The sequence below is a fragment of the Bufo bufo genome, chromosome 4, assembly GCF_905171765.1.
Source record: "Bufo bufo chromosome 4, aBufBuf1.1, whole genome shotgun sequence".
Classification (NCBI taxonomy): domain Eukaryota; kingdom Metazoa; phylum Chordata; class Amphibia; order Anura; family Bufonidae; genus Bufo; species Bufo bufo.
Window position 1 is genome coordinate 455,783,303 of NC_053392.1, and position 16,457 is coordinate 455,799,759.

The window sequence follows — 16,457 nt, forward strand, 5'->3', positions numbered from 1 at the left end:
CACATAGCAGTCACCCTGCCTTTGACAGGGAGCTGCGATCAGCAGCAGCAGTTAACCCCTCAGGTGCTGCACCTAAGGGGTTAACTGCCGCTGATCGCAGCTTACTGTCATATAGGCTGGCCACCGCCTCCTGTATTTGTATTAGACTTTAATTATTATTGGTGGCGCAGTGCGCCCGCCCGTCCACCTCCCATCTCTCTCCTCATTGGCAGCGTGGCACAAGGGGGTGTGGGGGGCTGAGAGTGACTCCTTCTCACATGTGCTGCTGAGGGAACATGAGCATGTTCTGTGATACAAGGTTAATGCCGATACAGATAACTTTAAAAATCATGAATATTGGCCGATAATATCAGTAACTCCGATAATCGGTCGATCCCTAATCTAGAAAAAGGAGTAGATTGGATTCTGGAACCTGCACAGTCATTGACCACGGATGCAGGTGCCCTAGGTTGGTGTGTTCATGTAGCTCACCATTCTTTTCAGGGTACATTAAGTCAGGAAATCCTCAAATCTAAGAGAACTAACTGCGGTATTAGGAGCATTGAAGGCAGCAAAACAGTTAATAAAGAAATCCCATGTGAAAATGTATTCATTCAACTTTCAATGGCTTTTATTCAACAACAGGCAGTAACAAGAGGCCGTCTTTTTTTCAACAGACGTAAGCCGGGATATGTCAGTGGGCAGATTTGTTATCCTCTTAAGTGGTCATCAGAACCAGTGGGCAGATTTTTTGAGCAGGAAAAAGATAGCTCCAGAAGAATGGACTCTAGCTCAAGATAGTGGGATAGCTGTGAAAAGTGGGAGATAAGGTTGTAATCAGAAAGTGGGAGAGGAGTGTTGGTGAAGTTGGAAACTAAGCAAAAGGACCAGGTCAAATATGTTACAGTCTGTGTGTCTGAGAGTCTGAAAGTTGTAAAAGTCCAAGAGAGGAGGATAGAGAGAGAAGCTGGGAAGGGAAAGAAGTACACCTACTCCACCACAATATCTGTTGTCAGGTCTGGAGTTATGTGAAAAATGTAGGCCACCTTAAAGGGAACCTGTCACCTGGATTTTGGGTATAGAGCTGAGGACATGGGTTGCTAGATGGCCTCTAGCACATCCACAATACCCAGTCCCTATAGCTCTGTGTGCTTTTATTGTGTAAAAAAACCCGATTTGATACATATGCAAATTACCCTGAGATGAGCCAGAGCTTGAAAATATGACTCTTCTCTGGTCACACAAGTAAGATATGACTCTTTTATGTTAATTTGCATATGTATCAAATCGTTTTTTTTACACAATAAAAGCACACAGAGCCATGGGGACTGGATATTGTGGATGTGCTAGCGGCCATCTAGCAGCCCATGTCCTCAGCTCTATACCCAAAATCCCGTTGACAGGTTCCCTTTAACAGTGAGCAGCAGGAGAAACAGTGTCACATTGCTGAATCTCAGTGGGGGCCAGCAGGTTAAGAGAATTAGTCAGAAAGAAGTGAGTGTTTGCTGGTGTGTTGCCCACCGACTGTTGATTGTAGAGCGCACAGTTAAAAAAGGGAAGAGAGGATGCACAATAAATATTTGAGATGAGCAGGGTTTCTATGAAAGATCGGGAAGGTGTTGAAAATAGAAAAAGGTAGGCCAGGGTTAGGAGAGATTTCCCCTTAAGATAGCGGCAAAAGTAGGAAGAGAAAGAGCATGTGGCTGTGTGATTTGTAAAAGCGTTTGTTGTGCTGCACCCTGGGACATTATGGGTTCAGACTCAGCATAGTGAATAAAGCATGGGAGTCGTACATGGGGGAAAGAAGGAGAGAGGTTCTGATGTGGGAAGTGAAATGGAGGTTTAACAGGGTGGTGAATGTAGAGGAAAAGGGCATAGTAATATGGACAGATATAATGAAGAAGAAAAAAATGGTGTCTTGCATGACATAGCTGTCTCCTGCCTTGTTTAACTGCTAGACACTTAGAGAAGATGACTTTTAGTCTAATGATCAAGTGGGCTACAACACCAGAGCAGGAAGAGAGAATCAAAAATAAACATACACATTGGCTGTCTCATGCAATGCACTAAGGATCAAACAATCTAACCAGTTAAGAAGATATCCTACTCATACTAACACGGTGCAAATATACCTTAGAGATGTGATATTATGCAGTAATAAAGTGGGCAAGCAGAGTTGAGCCTCATTCACATGCCCGTGCTTAAATCCGTAAAAAGGTGGTCAGTGATGCATCCATGAAGGATCAGTGTTGTGGTCCGTTGCTGTCCGTGTTTCATTGACACTGCACAGCTGAAAAATAATTTCAAAGCATCTTTAATGATCAATGAAACACAGATGGCATCCATGTTTCATCTGTGGTTTTCACAGACCAATAGACTGTAATGGGGGTGATGGATCCGTGAACACGGCAAAAATAGAGCATGCATCTGTGCTAAAAACATGATTTGTGAATACACACATTAAAATGAATGGGTACTTTTGCTGTCCGTGGAGAACACGAACAGCACTCGTACGTGGAACACTGACATGTGGATGAGGCTTTATTAATATGGTTCCAGGTACATATATAACTGTATGAAGAGAAGAGAGATGGCCGTTAGATGCATGTCATGTTTAACTGCTAGACACTTGTAGAAGATGACACTTTAAGATGACCCGTGCTCAAACCTCGATACCTGTAGCAGTTTGCAGATATCCTTGCAGAAAACGCTATAGGCTAACTTTGCGGGCTTTTTTTTTTTCTTTGTTTTTTCTTTTTAGGATTTAGTCCTTCTTTACAGAACTAAGCTCAGCTATTTTTGTACCATTGTTCATAATAATTTGATATTCTTTAATGACTGGCATCATGTCAGCAGACCAGTGAAGGCAAATGTGATATCCATTTTGAAAAAGGGCTTTGTCTTCCCCAGGTAATTAGAAACCAGTTAATTTTAAAATCTTTTGTGGGTAAAAAACACACTTGGAAAATTGGTGGTATATCATTAGGATATGCCACAATGTCAGGTGTGATTCCCACCCGCACCTATATCTAAACGAAGCTGAAGAGAACAAGAGCGCACCGCAAGTGTACAGCTGCCCTCCACTCATGACTATGTCTGATGGTTTTATGAAAAGCGGAGTAGAAGCCTGGAAAAGAGGGGTTGACGTTAATATAGTGGTTTTGTTGGCAATGTGCTCCATATCCCTATGGGTAAAATAAGGTCTATTGTTTTAGACAGTGTAATTTTATAATTGGTTTGTAAACGACTGTGTCCAGCGAGTTGTAGTCTGTTATTTGATTGTAAGTTTTTTTTTTTTTTTGTTTTTAACTGAACTAACTTTGTAACTATGTATTGCAGTTGCAACAGCATATTAATTTATTTCCATTTAAATTTAGATTATTTTTTATTAAATTTTGAGCCGATTTTTTTAAAATAAAGCTTTTGGACAGTCACTAGGATGACATACAACTCCTAAAAAGTCTTACTTAAATGAATCCCAGCATTTGGGATCCCCCACAGAATTCCATTAGGCTGCAGCTGAACCCTGTCTTGTGCTTGACAAGTTTGCCACTGAGCAGTACTGATATAGGCGACTTGGCTGACCACAAAAGAAATGCTGTAAGGATATGTTAAAAACAGAATTATCATGCAGCTTTTGTCACATATCTCAATGGGTAACCAACACCATAATTAACATGCTCATACATTTTTCTGTAGCTCATCTTTATTGCTGAAAAAAATTGAGATGTAAGTTCTTGCCAGGGGTACGGCTACATGGCGACAACAGCTGCAGCCTTGATCGCAGGGGCATTGCAGTGTAGCAGTGATCCAATAGAAATGAATGGGTTGCAGTGTGAGTCCTACATGTGCCAAGAGTGATCCCAACTCTACTGGATTATTTGCAATTTAGGGATAGCAGTCACAGAACATATGTGACTCGCGTTGCGACCCTATTGATTTCTATGCAATTACTGCTACTCTGATACCTCTGCTATCCTGACCTTGTTGAGCAACCAGTGTCGCTGTGTAGCCATACTCTAACTGTCCACTACTGTGGTTGGCAATGCAGCATGCCTGTTGTGCGATTCCAGTGCTGCTTGTTGGTTGTCGAAGAAAAGTTAGACTCATCTGAAGAAATCTATGTGTTATGACATTTTTTAGGTGCATCTTTTAATTTCTTTTATGTAAATAGTTGGTGTTATAGTTGGAATTAAGTAAGTTTAACAAACTTTTTTGTATTTTTCTTCTTAGGGTAGTACGAGAAACTTTCTTAAATTTAAACGGATTAAATCAAGTTACTGAACTTACCTATTTGGATCCATTGAGGTGTTTTTGTTTGAAAGTTTTTGAGACACTTATTTGCTTTGAAGAGCAGCAAACTGATCTTTTAGCTCCTCCTGCAGATATTAGTGGCGACGATTCTTGCACACTTGCTTCAGTATTTTCTGTCCAACTTTTAAAGCCTCAGGAATGTATAAATGTTTCACAGAGTTTGAGTAAAGTCTACAATGTTCTCAAAGATTCATGTTCAAATAAAAGAAAGGATATCGATCAGAAGATCAACACAATAAATCTATTTCTTTGTTTGACGTTTTTGAGTGTGAGCAAAGATGCAGAGTCAGATCTTGAATTGATCAATGAATCCGAAGACACATCAGGTTATGACAGCACTGCAAGTGAACCGCAAAATATTTTACCAAAGCTAAATGCTGAAAGCTTGTTTTTGCCTCCAGTAGAACAGATACACTGTGCTGCCGACATTTGGTCTATGTGTTACTGGCTTTACATGCAAAATTCAATGTTCCAGAAGCAATTTCTCAAAATTGGTGGCTTTGATTTGTGTTATAAGCTTGTTCAGATGATGATTAATAACTTTCCTAGTTTTGAAGATCTTACTACTGTCACACATTCAGAGTCTTTAAAACGATTTCCAGATGAAAGCTCTGACATCGAATCCCATGAGAAAGGGCAACGTTTAATCTCCAACCAAGATTCCACTCGTGATGTGTGCCATTTGTTGCAACCTCTTAATTGTTCAGATGACAAATCAAATTTGTTGTCTTCTGGCAAAAATAATGCTCAAATCTGGTCATCTGGTGCTGGAAGACTATTTGAAGCTTTGTTATCCATTTGTCTTCATAGTGCACGAAACTGCCAATTAAAATCCGATTTGGAAACTTCTCAGGTAAAGTATTATTGTTTTTTTTTTATTACTGCCATATAAGTTTATTGACAATTTTTTTTTATTTTTTATTTTTATACAAATAGGGTATGGTAGTAACACGCAGTGTAGTTGCACCGTGGACATACTATGATTGAGTACTTTGCTGTCACATACTGCAGCACGTGCCATTAAATAAGACCGCACTGTTTAGTCAGTCTGCATTGTTAAAGGCCCTGTGGGCTCTGCAATACCATGTGGCAATTACCAATGCAAACTGACTAAACAGTGTGTAATTAGTTACTCTGAGCCTTATTTGGATCTTATTGGCTGCATGGTACTCCAATGTAACCATGGCTTGGCCATACCATGTGATTACAGCCTAAAACGTTTCTAGGTATATTATCTTAAGGAGACTGTTATGAGTCAAATCTGTTCGAGAAGAATAAGATGGATTGCCCATGGATAACAAAGACAAACATGTTCATTATGTCATTTGACAGATCTATTGGACTTATTAAAATCCCCTCAACATTTATTTAATGTATACGGACAGCACACAGACCCACTGACTCAGTGGTACAACTAGTATGACCCTTTTTTTTTTTCCTGTACTGTAATATTTTGCAGAACACAGACTTAAAGACCCATGGTCACAATGGCCTCCAGTAGTTGTCAAGTTAGTGTGCTAGCAGCAGGACAATTATTAATACGGACGTGTGACTAATTTACAATACATATCAGATTTGTTTGTTTTTTTACATAATACAAATGTTATTCAAAAGTACCTGTTGGTTAATTTGTTTAATCAAAGTTCATTTCCTTTTAGAATCTTCCTGTCCAGCATGTCATCCTTGAAATACAAGAGCTACTTGCACATTCAAAAATACTGGAGACTAATCTTTCACCACATATTTTTGATTGTCTTCTTCGTGTGGCTGTGTTAAATTTCCCTTTACTCTGTAATCCTTATGAGGAACAAAGTGAAAAGGTAAGTGAAAGCAAAGGATTACAGCAGAGTTGTTCGAGCTGTGACAATTTATAGCTATAACTTATTTTTTTGTTTTTTTTTAACCAATTATTTTGTTAAACAACCATTTCTTGCTTTTTAAAAGCATTTTTAGGTATACACAGTAGTGTGAAAAAAAAATTGTATTTGTTTTATATTCTAGTTATTTTTATTCATATAAATAAAAACCTGCACTAATCGCTCTGTGTATCCGCTTTTTCTATGACTGTCGTGTTCCAGGCCACTTCCAGTCCCCAAAAGACCAGGAGGCGGCTTGATCCCATGAATGCTGTGGCCAGTCACAAGCCTCAGTTGTCACATTTGCTTGTATGACACGTGACTGTTGTGATGTGCTTTTTAAGCAATTGTGACTAGACTGGAACGATGCAGCCGCACAGGACCACAGACAATTGTGTGTGGGTGTGGGTGTGTGTGTGTGTGTGTGGGTGTGTGTATTATTTTTTTTTAAAATATGGTGCACATGGGGTTTTCGGCTCTGATGTCCCCTTCAAACATGTGCCATACGTATACATTTATCTCCTTAAATAAACATTCACGGGAATGTCTGGTCCCTAAAGGTATATTCCAATGGGTGGGCAAAGTTAACAGGCTGCAACAGGAATGTAAACTGCCTAAAACAAGTATGCCTGCACCATTTTTATTTAAACTTATCCTTTAATTGCTGTAGACAAATTTGCACGAAGTTCATTTTTTATTTTGCATTAGCTTCCTAAATGCAACATTAAAGGGGTTGTCCAGGTTCAGAGCTGAAACTGGACATACCCAGAATTTCACCCAGGCAGCCCCCCGGATGTTAGCATTGGAACATTTAATTTAATTTAATTTAATTTAATTTACAATAACACACTGCTAGGCGAAGGCTTCCGGCCCAAAGTTTGTTCGTTGACGTTGGCTGCTCTGATGGGCCGGCTTTAGCGCTGCCCTAGCCGGTCTACAGGCTAAGACAGCACAAAAGCCCGCCAAGCAGTGCTAGTGACGTCACTGGTCTTGCTGCTGGGCGTAAACCTCAGCTCGGCAGCCCTTTGGATAGCCCGGTACGTCACCGAATCTCCTGAAAATGCCTTTGCCCTGCGTTATTCAGCACAGGGCAAAGGAGGGTATCGGAGCATGAATTGCTCTGAACCCAACATCAGGGGGGCTGCCTGGTTGAAAATATGGATATGTCTGAGTTCAGCTCTGAACCCGGACAACCCCTTTAAGCGACTTTCTACTTAAAGCAAACCTTTCACCTGGATTTCACTTAATAAACTATCAAAAGTACCTTATAGATCATACTCATTGTGTTATCATACAGTCTTGTCCTGCTTTTCTGCCATGTATATGCATGGAAAAATCGCTTTATAAAGTACTCTTCTCCAGCTCCACAAGTCACGGTAGAAGTCAAGGGGGTAGCCCTTCCCTCACTGCAGGCTGTAACTCCCCTGCCCTAACCCCGCCTCTATGCAGTCTAATTGACAACAGCTCAGTCGCCGGGACCGCGCTTGTACAGGCGGCGAATGCGCCGTCGGACTCAAGCGCGATCCTGTAACTGAATCGCGCATGCGCCGTCTCCGATGCCTGCCTGTCTTCTCTTCCTCACGCGCGATTCAGTTACAGGATCTCGCTGGAGTCCGACGGCGCATGCGCCGCCTGTACAAGCGCTGTCCCGGCGACTGAGCCGGGTGTCAATTAGACTGCATAGAGGCGGGGTTAGGGCAGGGGAGTTACAGCCTGGAGTGAGGGAAGGGCTACCCCCTTGACTTATGATTTGGATAGAGTGAGTCTGTGCAGGTACAAACCCCCAACTTGTTACCTCCCCTTTGTACCCTTACTGAAGGCTAATAGCTAGTGTTGAGTGAACGCGAACTGCAAAGTTCGGGTCCGTACCGAACCTTGTGAGTTCGGGTACCTTGACACGAACCCGAACTTTGCAGCAAAAGTTGAAGTTCGGTGTTCGGGCATTTAATTAAGCTTGTTGAAAGGCTGCAGGGCAGCCAATCAACAAGCTTTTAAGCTGTGTTCTGTGGGCACTAGTAATGGCAAAAATATAATAGTTAATCTGTCTGTTAGTTCGGTGGGTGACATATACCCATTTCTGGTGTGAGGTACACCAGCACTGCATACATGACAGGAAAATTAATATAGTTAGGCTACATGCACACGACCGTGCTGTTTTTTGCGGTCCGCAAACCGCGGATCCGCAAAAAACGGAAGCCGCCTGTGTGCTTAACGCAATTTGCGGAACGGAGCGGGTGGCCCATTGTAGACATGCCTATTCTTGTCCGCAAAACGGACAAGAATAGGACATGCTATATTTTTTTTGCAGGGCCACGGAACGGTGCAACGGGGAGTGCTGTCCGCATTTTTGCGGCTCCATTGAAGTGAATGGGTCCGCATCTGAGCTGCAAAAACGGCGGCTCGGATGCGGACCAAAACAACGGTCGTGTGCATGAGGCCTTAAGCTGTCTGTTCAAGTAGGTGACCTTAAAGAATGAGGAGAGCCTCAAATAAGGGACGTAGCCTTGGTCATGGTGCTGCTGGTGTTGGTGGAGCTCCTGTTGCAGGGAGAGTATGTGGTCGATCTGTGGCAGCTACACGCCCAAATGAAACACCTTCCTCAGGTGCAGGTAGGCTACAGAACGTTCAGTGTTATTTTGTATGCCCGAATACCGGTGTATGAATGGTGAGGCGGTAGTAGATTGGGTGGCTGACTGCCTCCAGTTCCTTCACTTTGTCTCCCACCCCCATCCCCTGCTGAAAGCGCAGCCCATTGGCATCTTTCACCTCACCCCCTTGCAAATTAGCCAAGCAGTCTGAGCCCCAAGTCATGCAGCAGTCTCTTATGCTTTTTGATGACTCTGCTGGCAGGGTTTCCGTGGGCCATCCACCTAGCCCTGTCCCAGAAGTGGAAGAGATTGAGTGCACTGATGCCCAACCACTTATATTTCAGGATTTGGAGGACCACCGCAGCATGTCTCTTATGATGACGAAACACAGGTGCCAACTACTGCGGCTTTCTGCAGTGTGCAGATTGGCAAGGAGGGCAGGGGTAAAGAGTGGGTGGAAGATGATTTGGAGGGTCATGAGGTCCTAGACCCCACTTGGAATCAAGGTCATGCGAGTGACGTGTGCATTTTGGAGTATGAGGTTGTGGTCACATAGCGCCTGCCGCACAGCAAAAGAGGGAGTAGGAAGCATAAGTAGAGTGGCCATCCCCTAGCCAGTACGCCTGCTACTGCCCACCGTTCCTATGGACTGAGCACACCAAAGCCAGCTCCAAAGAGTTCCCTGGCATGGCAGTTCTTCAGACAATGTGCTGACGACAAGACGCGAGTGGTTTGCACGCTGTGCAATCAGAGCCTGAAGCGAGGCATAAATGTTCTAAACCTGAGCACCACCTGCATGACCAGGCATCTAAATGCAAAGCACGTGCTGCAGTGGAGTACACACCTCAAAAACCACGAAAGATCTCGGTCTCCTACTGCTCCCACTTCTGATGCTGTCTCGGCCTCTTCCTCCCCCTCTGGAGTGACAGTGGCACCTGCCACCCTTCAAACAGAGGATGTGACAGCAACACCACCACCGTCCCCAAGCATCTCCACACTGTCTCATGGAAGCATTCAGCTGTCCATCCCCCAAACACTGGAGAGGAAGTACCCCTCTACCCACCAGTGATCCCTGGCCCTGAATGCCAGCATTTCAAAATGTATGGCCTTTGAAATGCTGTCATTCCGTCTGGTGGAGACGGAGACTTTTGAAAATGTTATGGAGATGGCTGTCCCACAGTAAGTCGTTCCCGGCCGCCACTACTTTTCCAGGCGAGCCATCCCTGCCCTGCACAACCGAGTGGTGGACAAAATCAGGTGTGCACTGCGCAACGCCATCTGTGGCAATGTCCACATAACCACCGATACGTGGACTACAGGTACGGGCAGGGATGTTATAAACAAAAATTTTTATTATGATCTGGCATTTGGCAATTGTGTACAAGCATTCATATACAATGGTTAGTACAATGCATCTAAGTAGAGTTCAAAAAAGCAATAAAATGACAATTTAACATAACGCAATGCATGTTGAAGAAGAATATGCCTAGATCACTTTTTTTTATTTTTAAAACCCTCACCCCCCCCTCCCCTCAGAAACAGTCAAGTCAAGATCTGTAACGTCCTGCAAATGTTGGAATCTCTCTAATGTAATTCTAAAAGATCTCAAGCATAAAGACAAGTGGCTTTATTGTACTTGACTTCCATTTTCCCGTTCCCATTAAACAGTATAACCCTTAGCATTACAAATAAGCTAACACACCTCAGATTAGATCAGTAGATCTCCCAAGCTACCTGCTACTCTAGCTTTCATGTACCATGATGTGTCTACAAATGGTCTCATAACCTCCTTTTTCTCATATAAGGTGAGTGACCTATCAATAAATGGTCTCCATTTACTAATAAAGGACTGTATGGATGATTCCTTGTTGCGCTCCGCCTCCAATCTATCCATGTACATGAGTACTTTTACTGTACCTATGACTTCATCCAAAGTGGGCAACTGGGGTTGTAGCCATTTCCTCAATATGCATTTTTTTGCCGCCAGCAATACCACATGTGGCCCCTTGGTGCCCACTATGGGTGAGTCAACGTCTTCCTGAACCCTAGGAATGAATTGGAACACACATTGTTGGGGAACATCTTTAACTTCAATCTTCCAAGTATCTTTAACATATGAACAAATTTGTTCCCAGTACGATCTCAGCTTACTACATCCCCAAATCCCGTGTAAAAGATCAGCTTTAAACATGTCACATTTGGGGCAATGTCTCAAGTAATGTGCAGGCGCATTGTCATAGGACAGGTTATAGGCATAAGTTGCCTTGTGTATAATTCTGAAGTGTGTTTCTCTCCAATGCTCGCTGCTAATGGCACACCTTACTTTATCCATCCCCTCACGTATTTTAAATGTAAGTTTGTCGTCGGTTACCTGTTTCTCCCATTCTTTAAAGACAGTCTGCGCAACCCCTTCCAATTTAACGTTCATTAGCTTCCTATATAGTATAGAAATAGAGTCAACGTTGCTCGCCTGGTTCATCAGATAGGCAAATCTAGTTATAGCTGCCTCCGTACCCAGTGTATTTGATTGGGCTGTGCAGAATGTCCTTATCTGTAAAAACTGCAAGTATTGGTTTGCGGATATAGAGTATTTGGACTGTATTTCGTCCCAAGATAGCAGCTTTAATCCATTAACAGTCAACAAATCTCCCAGGGTCTTAACATTTTTCCTACGCCAGTTTTGAAACAGACTATTAGATCTCCCCTGGGGGAAGGATGGAAGGGACCACAACGGCATATAAGCTGATATATAGATAGGTAATCTATATAATTTTCTAACATGTTTCCAAGCCGCTATTGTGTCCCTGATTATCAGGGCTTGTTTGGCCCTCTCTGGAAGTAGCAGAGTTTTGGTATGTAGCAGAGCATGTAGGTCAAAGGGCGCCATTAATTCTTGTTCTAACGCCCTATCAGCATAATGTGATGTTCCCCATACCCAATCTCGGATGTATCGCCATAATGCTGCCAAGTTGTAGCCCCATATATCTGGCAATTGTAGGCCCATCTCCCATTTTAGTAGGCAGAGTTTCCTATATGCTATACGCGGTCTCTTTTTCTTCCACAAGAAAGCTACAAATGCTGACTGCAGCTTATTAATGTCTGTGTGTTTCAATAGCAGCGGTATCGTTTGCAGCGGATAGAAGAGCCTGGCAAAACTTGACATTTTAATGAGGCTTGCCCTTCCTAATAGGGTCAGCGGGAGTTCCTGCCATCTCTGCAATTCTTGAATAATTTTAGCTATGAGCGGGTCATAGTTCAACTTATACATCATAGCCGGGGATTTACTTATTTTAATTCCTAGATATTTTATATAATCTCGTGCCACCGTGATCAGACCTTCCTCCTGCCTTTCTCTTAAACCCTTCCCCACCTGCAGCAACTGACATTTTGTTACATTGATCTTATACCCCGTAAAAGTATGCTTTTTGTTTAGGGTATCGAGGACTTTTGACAAATCCTTAGTAGGGTCACGCAAAAACAACAACATATCGTCCGCGAAACACGTCAGTTTAATTTCCCTATTCCCCACCTTTATTCCTTCATAAACATCCGAACTTATCAGGTACCTAGCAAGTGGTTCAAGAGCTATGTTGAATAAAAGTGGGGAAAGAGGGCATCCTTGTCTCGTGCCCTTCTGGAGTTGGAATTTTTCTGACAAGAAACCCGGAAGACAAATCCTAGCTTGCGGGGCGGTATAAATTGCCTTGACAAACACTCTAAAAGGGCCTTGAATTCCTATCTTGTCCAGGACTAGATCTAGCCATTGCCAGTTAACGTTGTCGAAGGCCTTTTCAGCATCTAAGGCCAAAAGGGCCTCTCTTCCCGCCTCATCCGTCTGCCGCCTCCTGAGGAGCCAATCTTGAACCGCCAAGACTATTCGTATGTTGATTGTGGCTGAACGGCCTTTCACAAATCCAACTTGGTGAGAGCCAATGAATTTGGGGAGGATACTAGCAAGTCTGTTGGCCATTATCTTTGCTAGAATTTTTAGATCCTGATTTATCAAAGATATTGGTCTATAAGACCCCGGAAGGGTAGGATCCTTCTCCTGTTTGGGTATCAGTTTAATATGTGCCAGGTTACCTGAGGGCATTACCGTATGTGTTTGGATAATGGACTGAAATAACAATAGCAGACTAGGAACCACCTCTGGGCCCAGGGATTTATAAAATTCCGCTGGGAAACCATCGGGTCCCGGGGCCTTCCCATTTTGCAAAGACTTTATCACCAAGTGTATTTCTTGCTCCGTAATAGGGGCATTGAGCATTGACAGATCAGGCTCCTCAATAGACGGCAAAGGGACCGAGTCCAGGAAGGAACGACCCTCAGTAATGTCGCAAGGGTCCTGGGTATATAGCTGTTCGTAGTAGCGTTTAAATATCTCTAGTGTGACCTTTGGATCACTAGACAATTCTCCCTCACCTGTTTGGAGTCTAGGAGGTGGCAATTGTGTTATTTTCCCTTGTGCAAGTCTAGCCAGTAACCTACCCGATTTGTTCCCAAATTTGAAAAAGTATGCTGAGGAGTGGTCTGCATGGATCCTTTCTAATTTTTCTGAATAGTGGTCATAATTATGTTTAGCCGTAACCCATTTTATTTTATGGGCCTCTGTGGGGTTCTGTTGGAACTCTGTGTATAGCACCCTAAGGTTATTAGTAGCTTCTAAAAATTTGGACCGTATGTCTTTTTTTTGAGCTATCGTGTAGGAGATGATTTTTCCTCTTATCACAGCTTTTGCTGTATCCCAAAAAAGAGAGGGGTTGTCCTGGTGCTGCCCATTTTTATCTTTGTATTCCCACCACCATCCTAACAGCTTAGATTTAAAGGTTTCATCCATAGCTAAGTATCCTGAGAGTCGCCAAATAATATCCTGGCCCTTTGCGGTGACTTCTCTCAATCTCAATGATACCGGTGAATGGTCAGAAATCACCATCTCCTCTATCTTTACCTTGCTTACTTTGGTGGACAATAAGCTGGACCCCAAAAAATAGTCTATCCTAGACCAAGCACATTGAGAGTGAGAGAAGTGTGTATATTCCCGTTCCATGGGGTTACAATGTCGCCAGATATCCGTTAACTTGGTCGCGTCCATCATACTAGGAAGCATGGACGTGACCTTTTGCTTGTCTGCTTTGTTAACCCTAGTCCGTTTTCTATCTTCTAGGACTGAATGTACCATATTAAGATCTCCTCCAAGTAACACTAGGTCATTGGGATCTTGCAAGATTCTCCTTTCTAGATTCCCAATGAAGGGACCTTCTTGTACATTTGGTGCATAGACATTATAAATTGATAACGTCCCAGCCGGGGTTTCAATGGTAAAGGTTATCAATCTCCCATTGTCATCTGCTTCTGTTGTCAGTAACTTGTAATTTAGTTTTTTATGCAGCAATACTAATACCCCTGCCTTTTTCCCATCAGATGAGGACCCTATTACTTCTCCCACCCATAACTTCTGCATTCTTTTAAATTCCGCCTCTTCTAGATGTGTTTCTTGTAACAAGGCGATATCCACATGTAATTTTTTCAGGTGACGTAAGACCATCATTCTCTTGTGAGGAGAGCGTAGCCCTTTGACATTCCAGGTCACTATATTGACCATCTTATTACTGTACTAATTTCTATCACAAGGTACAGATAGAATATCTGCAATGCTATAAAAAATACTTTTCCCCTCCCTTCCCAACTTGTAAAACAAAACAACCCCTTTATCCCCTAGGGTGATGGCGAACTTGTAACTTTCTGACTTCACTTTTTTCTCGTCTATCTAGAGACTTCGCTATCCCTAGTTCTCTTGTGTTCAATTCCAACAACAGGTATACCGTCTCTAACCGTTATCCGTAAGAACCTTTGCTCAGTATACATAACAAACTCTCTGAGATTATGTAATTTCCCGACTATGCAGGCGATCAATATACGGTTCCATGTCAAACATCTGGCGGCGGTTTAACAGGGTAGCCTAATACCATCCACCAATGAGGGCCATGGAAGTCGTCAGTACCATAGAAAAAACAACAGGTAGACCATTTGCCATAAATGTGATAACTCACTAACATGACTACCATTTACAGGTACGATCAATTCTTCTCAGAACAGGTGCCTATCACTTTAGTCCCTTCTGGAACGACGGTTTTCAAAGTTCCGATTTCCTCGTCGGCGTGGTGATCTCGGCCTTTGTGATGTTGGCCTGTCTCGCTGTGACGATGGTGGTCTTCCAGATGGTGTAAGCGAGTCAGGAGTCCATTCTGCTGCATCTTCTAGCGTAGGTAAATTTACACTTTTCTCGGCCTCCTCTGGTGTCATGAAAGTTTCCGTGGAGCCATCATCCGTAAATACCTTCAAGATCGCCGGGTATAGTAAGGCGAACTTTCTCTTTTGCCTTGCCAGGCTTGAGCAGATAACTGAGAAAGCCCTTCTTCTTTTGGAAACCTCTGCACTGTAATCACCAAACAGTAAGACTTTGTACCCTCTAACATCAATCGGTTTCCCTCTCTAATTGAAATGTCCCAAAATGTCGGCTTTTTCTGCGTAGTTCAGATATTTGACAATAGTGGGACGATGTCGTACAATGTTAGCCCCGTCATTGCGATCGCCATTTTGATCTGAACGCATCGGGCCTACACGATGTGCCCTTTCCACAACACATGGGCTGCGGATGCCGAGGGCCTTTGGTATGTCCACCGCACATATCGACGCAAGCTGGCCGGAAGGTATCGACTCTGGTAAGCCAATGATTCTTATATTGCTGCGTCGTGACCGATTTTCCAGGTCTTCTAATTTTTCCCGGAGGCCCGAGGTGGACTGTAGTACCTCCTGTAGTTGCTTCTGGGACTGGCCCAGGTCATTTACCAGCGAGCTGACCCTGTCTTCCAGCTCAGAAATCTGGGATGTGTGTCTAGATACGTCGGTCTGGAGCTGCGTCAGCGTGGCTTCCACTGCAGCTTCAAGCGCAGCTTTAATGTCTGGGGCTAAAAGCTTTGCAACTTCCACTGCCAAAGCTTTACATCCTACCCCTAGTCCTTGCAATACCTCGGTCTCCTGGTCGGATTTCTCCACGTCCCCCTCCGTTTCGATGACCCTCACGGTGATGGGGGGAGGCTGGGATGAGGATCTGGCTGAACGCATGAGGCGATCTGCAGCGCCCGCCATCTTGTCTTCCCCTGCTTCGCCCTTCGTGTGCTTGCGGTATGCCGGGCTTCCCACACTGGCACCACTTCTGGTCAGGTATTTCTCCATCCACTTCGTAGGAGATCTAAAGCAAGTGAGCGGGGTTTGCACCCCTTTGATAGGTGTTAGTGGCTTTGTAGTCGGTTCTCCGGCACGGAGCTCTCTTCACCTGCTGCTTCACATACGAGCGCCGGAACCGGAAGTCGGGCAGGGATGTTATATCTCACTAACAGTACACTGAGTGAATGTGTGGCGGCTGGGCCTGAGGAGGATAGCAGTTTGGCGCATGACCTTCCGCCATCGAGGATTGTAGGACGTTTCTCGTTTCTTCCTGTTGCATCTTCCTACTCCGCTTCCTTATCCGTCTGCACCACCAACTTCAGCACAGCCAGAGGGAAATGACAGCAGGTTGTTTTGAAACTCATCTGCTTGGGGGAAAATGGAACAACAATCCGATGAGTGGTTGGTGCCACTGAGTTTCAAGCCCGGCCTGGTGTGCGATAACTGTGTCAAAATCTCGCAGCAGCTCTGAGCCTAGCCAGTTTGATGCACA

General features: G+C 43.7%; 1 protein-coding gene across 2 annotated transcripts in view; it reads left to right on the forward strand.

Moving 5' to 3' along the window:
* LYST (lysosomal trafficking regulator) overlaps positions 1-16,457 on the forward strand; it is a 736,927-nt gene that overhangs the window by 82,272 nt on the left and 638,198 nt on the right. For both annotated transcript variants that reach the window (XM_040429442.1, XM_040429443.1), the window contains exons 5-6: positions 4,213-5,146; positions 5,952-6,113. In XM_040429442.1, the coding sequence (XP_040285376.1) occupies positions 4,213-5,146; positions 5,952-6,113 (1,096 nt within the window). The remainder of the gene's footprint in view (positions 1-4,212; positions 5,147-5,951; positions 6,114-16,457) is intronic.